At 37.6% G+C, this 12,123-nt stretch overlaps 1 protein-coding gene across 3 annotated transcripts in view; it reads left to right on the plus strand.

Annotated features, from left to right (window-relative positions):
* The first annotated feature begins 487 nt into the window (after nt 1-487).
* Nucleotides 488-12,123, plus strand: part of LOC581458 (G-protein coupled receptor GRL101) — a 65,177-nt gene continuing 53,541 nt past the window's right edge. For 2 of the 3 annotated variants that reach the window (XM_030982288.1, XM_030982290.1), the window contains exons 1-2: nt 489-719; nt 7,930-8,067. In XM_030982288.1, the coding sequence (XP_030838148.1) occupies nt 626-719; nt 7,930-8,067 (232 nt within the window). In that variant the 5' untranslated portion in view covers nt 489-625. Of the gene's footprint in view, nt 720-7,929; nt 8,068-12,123 lie in introns of all 3 variants that reach the window. The other variant, XM_030982289.1, reaches the window with a different exon arrangement.

Here is a 12,123-nt window from a genome sequence, read left to right on the forward strand (position 1 = left end):
TTTTGTTTCGCCAAACCTCCTTTTGTTCTTTACAAACCAGGTTTGTAAAAAACGCGTAAAACGCGTCATATGACGTACGAAAACCAAGGTTTGTCGACAAACCTCCTTTGTGAATTTGGGCCAACGTGTATTAAGCGAACTTATAAAGGACACAGAAATCCCGAGGAAATTTGGGAAATTTGTTAATGAATGGAGTGGTTTTTATTCCACAAGCTATAATACGGACTGTGAGTTATTAGTAGAAGAAGAAGCAGAAGAAAAAGAAGAAGAAGAAGAAGAAGAAAAAGAGAAGGAGAAAAAAGGGGGGGGGGTTTGGGGGGGGGGGGGAATGAAGAAGAAAAAAAGCAGACGAAAAATACAAATCTCGTTCTATTTCAAAAACTGGGACGCCCTCACTTGAGTGGAGCCGTACAGCTCTGATCTACCACTAGTCAGCTTACTGCTCTAGTTTCAAGCATCAGTAAGTACAAGCTACTGACAGTTTCAAGCAAACAATTAATAATAGTTCCCAGCTCTCCATACGCGTTGAACACACCGTGCGGATTAGTTGCGTTTTGCTTTTTGGATCTGGAGGCAGTGATCGTCAGAGTACGGTGTCCACTTACCAAGCTGAAGTGGTAGAATCATGTTTTGTGTTTTTCGTCTCGTGTTTACCCATCTTTTTCTTGGAGTCTTGCTGTTGGGATTCCAGACACATGGACAACTGACTTCTGTTACGAGTGAGTCTATACTTATCTAACTTTGTTTGCAATTATAATAATGGTTGAGTAATTATGAAGTATGTGCCTAGTACCCAGCCAGATAAACCTACTATAGTATAGAGCAATACGATATTAGAACTATAGTAGCACACTAGGGACCAAAAGAAATCCCTTTATTCTTTTTTGCAGATAAATACTGTTGTTGTCATCTATTTGACTGTAACGAGATATTCTATCTTCATCAAATCATTTTCTCAATAACAATATTTGTGTAATTATTGTGCGCCGATACGTCCCGTATAACTACTTCACCACGTAAATTTACAACTTAAGTTTAACTAATTTCGCAAATGCAAACTTATCTTATGATATTCTTTTACTTTAACTTCTTCGTTAATACTCAACATGATTAATAAGTTGAGGATGTTTTTTTCCAATACAAAGTATGAAACATATGCATACATGTAAAATACAAGCATATAATATGAGTAAAACAACACCATGGTAATAGCCAGTCCTCGTATAGAGCATATTAAGCAAATGCTGACATGGCGGAAGAGGAGTCACGGGGGAAATATTGAGGTAAAAAAACAGTGGTGGACTATCCCCTAAAAAAATCCAATCAATTATAATGACATACTTAATCGAGTGAAGAGGTATAACCAGCGTTCAGGAAGAGGGCGAGAAGAGAAGGTAAAAACGCAGGGAATTGTATTTTCCTGCGGTACAACTGCATTTTCAAAGTTAGGCAAAATTCTGACAAATCGAACAATGTGTATGAGGACCAGAATAAGGGTATTGAATTGTTACATCTACCCAGTACTTATGTATGGTAGTGAAACATGGACTTTAGCCTCTGATACTAAAAAGCGTTTGGAAAGTTGCGAAATGTGGTTTCTAAGAAGAATGATGAAAATCCCCTAGACTGACAAAGTTAGTAAAGGCCCGGTCACACAGCCTTTTGCGTCTGTATCGCGGGTAAAATTTCGCGATTTTTTTTTGCCCGCGGTTGCCCGTGGTGGAAAATGTGCAAAATTGGCTTACCCGCGGTTTACCCGTGGTATGCCCGCGGAACAGACGCCGGCGACTGTTCCGCGTCCTTATCGCGGGTGAAGCGCGGCGGTACCACGGTCTACCACGCTTACACGCGGTACACACGCTAATGCACGTGATAACAACGCGGTACAGACGCGGAACAAACGTGCTATGACCGTGCTCCACCCGCGATTACCCGCTAAAATTTCGCGTCAAATTCCGCGTGTAACCACGTTTTAACCGCGGCCGTAGCACGTCCTAGCACGTTCGTTCCGCGACTGTACCGCGTCTTTACCGCGTGTGTACCACGTGTACCACGTGTACCGCCCGCGATTACCCGCGGTCTAAATTTTTGGGCAGCCCAAAACTTTTTCGCGCGGCCAACCGCGTGTGAATTTCTTACCGCGTGTAACGACGGGTAAAGTACGGCTGTATCGCGTCTTTATCGCGACCTCAAAGCGTCCAACAGCGTCTGCTTCACGGGCAGAAATTTTTGGCCGTGATTCGGCCGCGATACGCCCGTGGAGGGCTGTGTGACCGGGCCTTTAATGAGGTAGTTCTTACACGAGCTGGAGTGCAAAGGAAAATGATACGTGAGATGTTGATTAGGCAGTTAAAGTTATTGTATTGAGAGGAAAAGGAATGTTCAGAAAGGCATGATAAGAGAGGGACATGGGTGTGGTAGCAATTCTAGCTTTGTCAGACACTAGATACACGACACAAATTTTAATTCAAAATTTTAATACAGAACAATAGTTTGGTGTTTTTGTTGATGGTATAGAGATTCGAATAAATCATTTTTATTGGGACGATTTGCCATTAGGTTTTTTCAGAGCATTTGCCTTATTTAGTTTATCTCTGGTTTTTTCAACCTTGGGAATCGGTCCGGGCGTGGGGCAAAAAGGCAAAGCCCCATGCAGGTTACGGATCAAAGCAGATCAAATTTAATATTTTGCAATGTTTTATACAACGTCATTATATACCTAGGTGTGAACGTTGACGATTGAGATTGAAATTATGCAATGTTAAGAATATTTACATTTGATATTTTTATTTTGAAAATCAAGAATGAGCTTAAAAACTGAAATTATTTTGATGTTGAAAATTATATAACAAGATTGTTCATGATTGTTCAAAAAGATACAATTCGAATAAAAGCTGGCTTGGTCGGTCTGGCAAGCTTTCCCATTAGGTTTGATATTGATGTAATCTGCGAGTCATTATCTGAGTAATGAAGGATGAAAATATACTGGCAATTCAGAAGGGTTTTGATTGTTTTTCATTAGTATGGAACTTCTCTACATGCGTGACATATGATCGTTTGCCCGCTTTGGTTTTGAAGTCCATTTTTGTCAGATTCGTAGCAATTGTATTTTTTTTTCAATGGTCAGTTTGGGTAAAACACGACTTCCTGGAATCCTGCTACAAGTACCCGCATCCTAACTCCCCCCAATTCTAATATCTTTTTTTCTTTCGTACTGGGTATAAAAAAAAGACATGGATAGACATACTGAAGACAACAGGAAAGACGCATGGCATAATCAAAAGGGTTGTTGTTGTTAATAATAATATTATCTGTAACCACTTATGGGAGCGTACTCTCTCTAAAAAAAACCAGTGAATTTTCACTCTATTTTCACTTTCTTGGGAATGACATCAGTGATCACTTGTTTAGGAGTGAATATCATTGATTTTAGAGTGCTCTTTTTTAAGAAAAGAGTTAATGTTCACTCTATGGACCCCCCCCCCCTTAACCCCAACTATAGTCCGGGGTTAAGCAAATTATTGCCAGTGTGAACAGAAAGTGTAATAAGCTTAAGCCCGGACAAAAGGGGGAGGCTAACCCCCCCCCCCCTTTAACCCAACCTATAGTCCGGGTTAAGCACATTTTTGCCAGTGTGAAAAGAAAGTGAAAAAAACTTAACCCCGGACTATAGGTGGGGCTTATACTCTTCCACAATACTGTTACCACACATTTAATATTGCTCCCAATCCCTTTTTAATTATGTTTTTAAAAGGTTCGTTGTTTTAGTTTAGTATATAGCAAATTTAAAACATCAAAGAAAGTAAAGCCCCTCTAAAATGTTGGGAACCCCAACAATTTGATGGCAGAATTGCACTTAAATTGTATCACATATCAAAACGTTTGGGTCACTGAATAGTGCTTACCAATACATTTTGTATGGAGAATGACCTGAAAAACACGTCTTTTTTAACATCCATCTGCTGGGGCTATAAGTACCACATACTTTGTCTAGCGTGATTAGTATAATACGACAAAGGTTATGTCCTCCCGGATGAAGCAAACAAATTACAATTTCATTATGATTTATGATTGCGTTTTATTTGTTAAAGTGGTCAATTTACTGTTATTTTCAGCTCGTTTTCTGTGTAAAATCGACGGGTCGGGCGACAGAGCTTAATTAACAAGTCACAATTTGGCATACCGCCTTCTTCTAAATTTTAGTTTGAAAAAGCCAATGTTCGTTGATACTTGAATTCGATATTTGATAGGTGTGGCATGATTAATTTTGTTAGGAGTGTTATTTGGATCTGCAAAGACCGAATTAATACCCAAATCCCAATTGTTTTATTCAAACATCACATAGGCAACTGTCAATTTTTGCACTCTCGCAAACAATGCCTCCTGTTCATCCAAGCGTGAACACATACCACACAAAAATGGTACCAAATGATATGGGATAAAACACTCTTTCATAAGACATATAACAGTTTAATGTTCATCGATGATTTTTAAAATAATTAGCAATTTTCTAGGTGTAATTTTTTTTTTTACTCACACTGTATAGTCTCTGTCACGGTCCACGGACTTTAATAATACAATGAACAGTGGTGGAATAATAAAGGCTGCACAGAGATTCGGGATATGTAATATCATGTGTGCACAGAGTATGAATAACGCGTTTTCTTTCATTCTTTAATTCCAATTAGCTTCCAAAGTTTTGATATGCAATATGAAAGAGGATGGCATTGAAGACACATTTTTCTAAACAAATGTGTTTGAAGTCGAATATTGATGAAAGAATACAACATTTAGGTTTTCTGTGCACAACAGAAAACCCAAATTTTATATTCTTTTATCAATATTTGTCTTCAAACACATTTTAGAGGGGGGAAGGGGAATCTTTGTAGAAGTGTGTTTTAAATAACATCCTTTTTCATGTTATGGTATAATTTAAGTGAAATTTTGCCATCAAATTTTTGGCCAATTTGGGGCTCCTAAACACTTTAGAGGGCTTCAACGTAAAAAGAAACAATTATCGTAATGTGAACTGTTTGCTATTTCATCACTGAAACACCATGACAAAATACACTAAATATTACATTTTAATTAGGACAATTCCATTACCAATATTAATTTTAATTAGCGAACGCTGTCTGCTTTCCGCTGATTGCCATACATGAATAAAATAGTGAAACGAAGATACATTGTTCGTTGCTTGGTAAATGCATCAATTAGGGCTCGGTGCATGTAACCGTGACAAAATGATGAAATTTATTATTTATTTGGTACATAAGAAAAACAGACAAACTACAGCTTTTCGTCTAGCTTAGTTCCTTAAGCTTCCGCTTATATTATCTGAATTCGGCTTTCTGTTCATTCTGGTGAATTACTCCGAAAATATGTCACTTTTCATTGGTACTTTTCTGTAGTCCCAATAATTTTGTTAGTTTCAAAATTGTAAACCTTTTCGCTGAATGAATTAAATCACTGAGTATACCTAGATATTATTACAAATATACAGGAGCTAGTAATTGCATTATTTATCTTTATGGTGCTGGTAAGATCAGGGGCGTATCTGGGGGGGGGGGGGTTCGGTTGTGAGTCAACCCCCCTCCTTTTGCAAAAAGTTAGATCCGCCTCTGAAGATTAGCAATTTTCTTGAGGGAAAAGATAACAATTCAGATTTTGTCGATGTATGTATTAAGGTGCATATGGGAGGGGGGGGGGCTTGCAAAATACGCCACAGAGCTGCCAATTTGTATTTGATTGATCGCAACTTTGAAAGTTCATAGCTTTCTTATTTTTAATCAGAATTAACTTTAACTTTCACCTACCTGCTTCAAGTAAAACCAACTTAACATTAACGGTAGAAATCCCCTTCATAAGGCAGTCATATTACTATATTAGGGATCACTTTGTTTTGAGTGAAAAATCCACGCTGTAAATAGTGGGATTCACTATCGACAGAGTAATTGAACCACTATATAGGGTAGATTCAGCTAATAGTAATAATACCTGATATAATTCCTGAAAAGTGGCTTTCAGATCCTCTGAATTAAGGGATATTATACGTTATGTAATCGTGTATACATGTATACATGCAGTGAAACCTTTATCTGTCGATGTTACCAAAACGTTTTGACAGGTAACAAGTCTAAAGAAATTAAAGGGTGACTTGTTTTAAAGTTAAGTTTCTTCTTCCAAAAAAAATTGACAGATAACAAGTCTAAAGCAATATTGAACGGTGATTTAAAAAAAAGTGAAGTTGTTCTTCTACTAGTGCTCTTTTAAAAATGATGATTTGAATTCATATGAAAACTACATTGTGCTATAGTTGTTTCTTTGATGACCTAGATAATAAATCATGACATTGAGAAGATGTTCTGAAACTACAAGCTCGCAAGATGAGGAAGATGGTACAGCGGTACCGTCTATGGTACACTCAGCAATCTGTACAAAAACTTCAGTTTGATATGAGTTATAACTTTTAAATTATTATCGATCTAAAGTTAAGATTTTACACCGACACCGCGTAGATACAAGGAAGGAAAATAGGAACTGCAACAATTAACGAACCTTTTCTTGTTTCGGATCTAGGTCGCATCAATACAAATTCAGTTTCAGTTTCAGTTTCAGGTTGTTTTTTCATATTTCATACATTTTAACATGTTGCAATGATTTCACAAAGTAATTGGTTTATATGTGGATTTTATTAAATGAGACAAAAAACAACAAAAAGTGAGTACCTCATATCACCTTGCAAGAAATGTTAGTCGATCAACGGCTGGTGAAGTGATCATTTCACCAGCCAGTCGTTCAAGGGGAGGGGCGCGAAGGGAGACAGGTAGGGGATATTCACAACAACAACAATAAAGTGTGTATTTTAACCCACAAAAAGGAATAGGTCCATTCTATCATGAAGGAGCTTAGGGGGAGTACAATGTGGAGGGGAGAGAGAGAGAGAGAGAGAGAGAGAGAGAGAGAGAGAGGAGACAAAGAGTGAGAGTAACAAGACAGGGAGCTAGAGAACAAGAAAGCCATGAAGCCATGCCCCCTCTTGACTCCCTTCTTCTGGTATCACGTCTCAAATTGGATAAACGCGACCATCCTCGATTCGACTAGAGGCTTACTAATCGCTCGACTGGCGACGCTTGCTCCAGACTTTATATAGTCAAACATAATGGCCCGAATTCACAAAGCAAGGTTTGAGCTCAGACCAAGGTTTGAGCTCAAACCTCCTTTTGTTCCGCCAAACCTCCTTTTGTTATTTACAAACCAGGTTTGTAAATAAGTTTGTAAATAACAAAAGGAGGTTTGGCGGAACAAAAGGAGGTTTGAGCTCAAACCTTGGTCTGAGCTCAAACCTTGCTTTGTGAATTCGGGCCAATAAGGTTGCATAGGGCTGGGTTTGTTATTGGGTTTAAAGTTACGTACAGCCTGTACATTACGGTTGGAATCAGCGTTAATTATCATGTCATCTTTCCCCTGTCTATATTACATTGACATGGTCAAATACGCTATTGAAACTGATTGCAAGATCAATCCAGTGGATACAAAGCGTTGTAATATTTCACAAGTTTATTCTTTTCGACACAAAAGTTCTTGTCTATATACTTATCTCTTCTTCTTTTTAATTATTTTTGCTCGTCATAATTGTGTAGTACAAGGTTGATAATGACTTTGTCTCATTAACCACTGGTAGCCACATCAGGATTGATGTTGCTCTTCCTGTGTGCCCCGTGAGTATCACTACCCCAGCATTCCCAGGTAACCATTCAATTCACCTGTGTCGAGAGAGACAAATGTGGGCAAAATACCTTATACAAGGACATGAAATTGTGAGCACCTAGACAGAATCGCATTTCTTGCTTATTAAAGAGTCGAGAGACTTTACCAATACACCACTGTGCTCTTTAACACAGATATACTTCATTTCTCATTTTACAGCGGATGAATTCGGTCTGATAACGACGCAACAACCGGAAGGGGATTTTAGGTGCACCGGAAGTGATGTTAGCTATGACCTGGATGATCTTTGTGACGGAACAGCAATTTGTCCTCAAGATGATGACGAATTTCTGTGTAGTAAGTTTTATTTTTATGTTTCAACTTTTATTGTCTTCAGTCAAATCCTTGCCAGATCCCCTGGGACACTGAACGTCCATGACCTACGTATGTATACATAAACGTTTTAACGTCCCTAGGAGGTTTTGTGAATATCTTAGGAACGCCCGATCCCTAAGAAATATAAATCGTTATTGGGATATAAACGTTCTATAAAGATTTTAACGCCCCTGGACGTCTTGGTAACGTTGTGTGTTTGGTGGATCTATTGGTGGATTAAACAATAATAACTATTGATATCTTAATTCCTGGACCCCAATGAAGAACAGCTTTGTTATATTAACAAAGCTGAATGGGCTATCCAGCCATTCACTATATTACTGAATTTTACTATGTACATGCATTTTCTTTGTATTGTTTTTAATATTGTGATGGAAAATAAATACCAATACCAATACCAAAAAATCAAGGTAGCGTGGATTCAATTGAGCGAGTGCTTATTAGAGATGATTACATGGACGATTTTTCATCCTGTACCTTGAACTCACAGCTTTATAATTTTATTCAAAGAATTCTGAACTGGGTAAATTAATAATATATTTTGCCACATTTAAAAGTTTATTATATTAAACACACTCTGCGACGAAATAGGAAAGTGAATGGTGAGAACACTTTGACTTTCGACGACTTGCGGCCTTGGCGCTACAGTTGCTACAGTTCAATAAGCGCATGGCGACTTGTCATGTCTGTTGCACACGAAGCGTCATTTGTTGACGCAATCGTTCGTCATTCCCTGACGTATGGTTGCGTCAGAGACTTGTAATTTGACGCACGATGGGAGAGTGGCATTGAGCACAAAGTAAACGTTAAATGATTAGTGCAAGTATGGTATTGAAATAATGGCTCTTCGACTAATTGCCTTCTGAAACTTGATTAGAACAAGTAATAACGCAATGAAAGCTACGCCTTGTGTTCAGCAGGCATATATAATTGTTTACGTTCATATACACTTTCGTACACTCTAACAACTGAAATGCTAGATACTTTACGTTTCCTACCGCCGCACTGAATTCATATTATACATGCAGATTTGAACTAAAAGCAAGAACATTAGGGTGAAGGAAATAAAGTCAATGAGGCGTGTTGAGAACTTTGATAAAATCAGAAGTTTCTCACAATATGACGATGTTATCTAAGGATTTTGAATTACTTAGATGACCCATTTTCTACATTAATGAAAAAATGGTTCCATCATGCATCTGAAAATGATATCACTGTCATTGAATTTGTTAATGGAAACCAGAGAGAAAAAAAAAATTGAGTCTAAAATTAAATTCTGAAAGGAAGCATACATTTTCCAGATAATGTGGGGGGGGGGGGGGATAAAGAATCTTTTCAAAAATGTTTTTAAAATCGAACAATAATGGCAATTTGATGGTTTGGAAGCTTCTACCCATATAATACATCACAATTAAGGCTTCATTCTCCTTTCCCCTAAAGCAGAGAAAGGAACTTTATACAAAAATATCTACACCAACTTAAAATAGGACTTTTTAGTTACTGTTGATCCGGATCGATCAATCGCAGACCTATACACACATCAAAAGGAGCGCCATTTCTTCAGTACACAGTTGCAATTGATATCAAGATGCGATCGACTTGAATCAATCGCAATGGAACGCTTTTAAAACGATGCACTGGTAACGGAGTGGCATTTAAACACAAAAGAGAAATGGGACAAAAAAGATATGCCAAAAACTAGCTGGGAATATTGCTGAAAAGCAAGTACTCGTGAATGAGATTACGCGTCATGTACGTCGATTGGGTGCTTCTATATAATATTTTCTCCTTTTCTTATACATTACTTAGCTTTTAGAAGGTCTACACATATTTCTGCGAATAGTTTGAAGCATATTAAGAATATTGATAGAATGGAGGTAAAAAAAAATTAAATTGCACGTTTGTGCATTTGTGTGTGCAGGTGAAGGTAAAGTAATATTATTGGCTGCAAATCGTTTGTGTCAATAACTTAATATTTCTCTTAATAGATTCAAATCATTTTGGATATTTGGTTTATTTTATAGCTGCATCTTTCAATTTCATTTTCAGAGTTATAAGGTGAAACATAAATTAGTTGTAAAATAAGCCGTCCAAAACAGACCTTCCTATGTAAACAATCTCACGAAATTAGTTCAGGTTTATCATCTCGGTTTCAATTATAGAAAACATCGCATTGTTATTTGATGCCAGTTTTGCATCAATCGTTTTTTTAAATTAAAGAACCGATCTGGAAATTGTAGGTACCCCTGGGCAAAAGAATTGCAGTAATATTATTGTTCTATCCAAAATGCTGGATTGTGATTGCCTCTAAAGTGTTGGGAGCCCCGGCACCCAATCTCGTTTGATAACCTTTCCTTCTCACTGTGTTTACAAACTAGTTTGACCTGCATTTCAGCGGTTATACTCTTCTAAAATCGTTCAATGAAATCAACCAGACATTGGTAGTGCAGCGGCTTAGCAAGAAAATTGTGCACTTTTTGAGAAAAGCATGAAACTTCCAGCATAGTTTGCTTTCACCATAAGATTTATTTTCAGATGTGGAGGGAAGTCAGATTTGACCTCTGATGACCCTGAGAGGTCAAATCCAAAATGACCGCTAGTCCGCATGGTCTAATGTACAAACACGCTTAACTTTTGAACCAAATACACCAGAAAAAACGTTTAAGGTGTCATTTCCAACTAACTTGGGGATGCCAATTCATTTGGTAATACTTTTGAGATCACCTGAACTCAGGTTTTTGCATTTAGGTCAAGGTCAAGGTCAAAATTGACTAAAAATAGCAAGTTTTGAATAGTTACAAAAGGTTAAATCTCATTTATTTGTCATTTGTTCTCAAATTAATTTAGGAATGGTTCACCTGCATAGTCCACCACCTTAATTCTTTTCAGGTAGTTTATTTCACAGTTTGATTTGACCTCTGATGACCCTGAGAGGTCAAATCCAAAATGGCCGCCAGTCCGCATGGGCTAATGTACAAACGCGGTAACTTTTGAACCAAATAGTCCAAAAAAACGTTTAAGGTGTCATTTCCAACTAAATTGGGGATGCCAATTCATGTGGTAATACTTTCGAGATCGCCAGAACTCAGGGTGTTGCATTTAGGTCAAGGTCAAGGTCAAAATTGACTAAAAATAGCAAGTTTTGAATGGGTACAAAAGGTTAAATCCCCATTATATGTCATTTGTTCTCCCCTATGTTCTTAAATTTATTAAGGAATGGTTCCCCTGCCGAGTCCTCCATCTTAATCCTTTTCAGTTAGTTTATTTCACAGTTTGATGTGACCTCTGATGACCCTGAGAGGTCAAATCCAAAATGGCAGCCAGTCCGCATGGTCTAATGTACAAACGTGAACTTGAACCAAATAGTCTAGAAAAAAGTTTAAGGTGTTATTTCCAACTAACTTGGGGATGCCAATTCATTACGTAATACTAAGAGATCGCCAAAACTCAGGGATTTGCAATAAGGACAAGTTCAAGGTCATATTAGGTAAAAAAAAGTGATGTTTTCTTTTTTTTAAATAAACTTTGCCTCTATTTTGACACTTAAGGGGCCATTATTTTATAAATGAATAAAAAGACCCGTGTACCACCACTTTGATTATCCAGGGCAAAATTGTATATAGCTGCTTATCGGCTGGTCCTGTGCTTACGTATGATTTTCTACTTCATAGCACTGCTAACCGTAAGCACACGAAAGTGGATTAACCTTACGCTGCTTACTGGACGAAAATGAATTTTGTAACAATGCACATTGTTTTCTTGCTAACCAAATGTGTCTGCTACAGTTATAGCACGAAAATTTGCAAAAAAGCTATTCCAAATACGACCTAAAACCTGTTCATTACCACAGCTATAGATATCCACATGTATTTAGCACTGTCCACAACTTATGAATATCCTAATGGTAACGATCAAAATCTAACAGTCTCCAGAACAAGAGCACAATATTCAGTGCATCCTTTCTTGCAGCGACAGTGGATTACTCATGGCACAATTTTGATGCTTCCGGGAGAATGG

The sequence above is a fragment of the Strongylocentrotus purpuratus genome, unplaced genomic scaffold, assembly GCF_000002235.5.
Source record: "Strongylocentrotus purpuratus isolate Spur 01 unplaced genomic scaffold, Spur_5.0 spur5_scaffold_12, whole genome shotgun sequence".
Classification (NCBI taxonomy): Eukaryota; Metazoa; Echinodermata; class Echinoidea; order Camarodonta; family Strongylocentrotidae; genus Strongylocentrotus; species Strongylocentrotus purpuratus.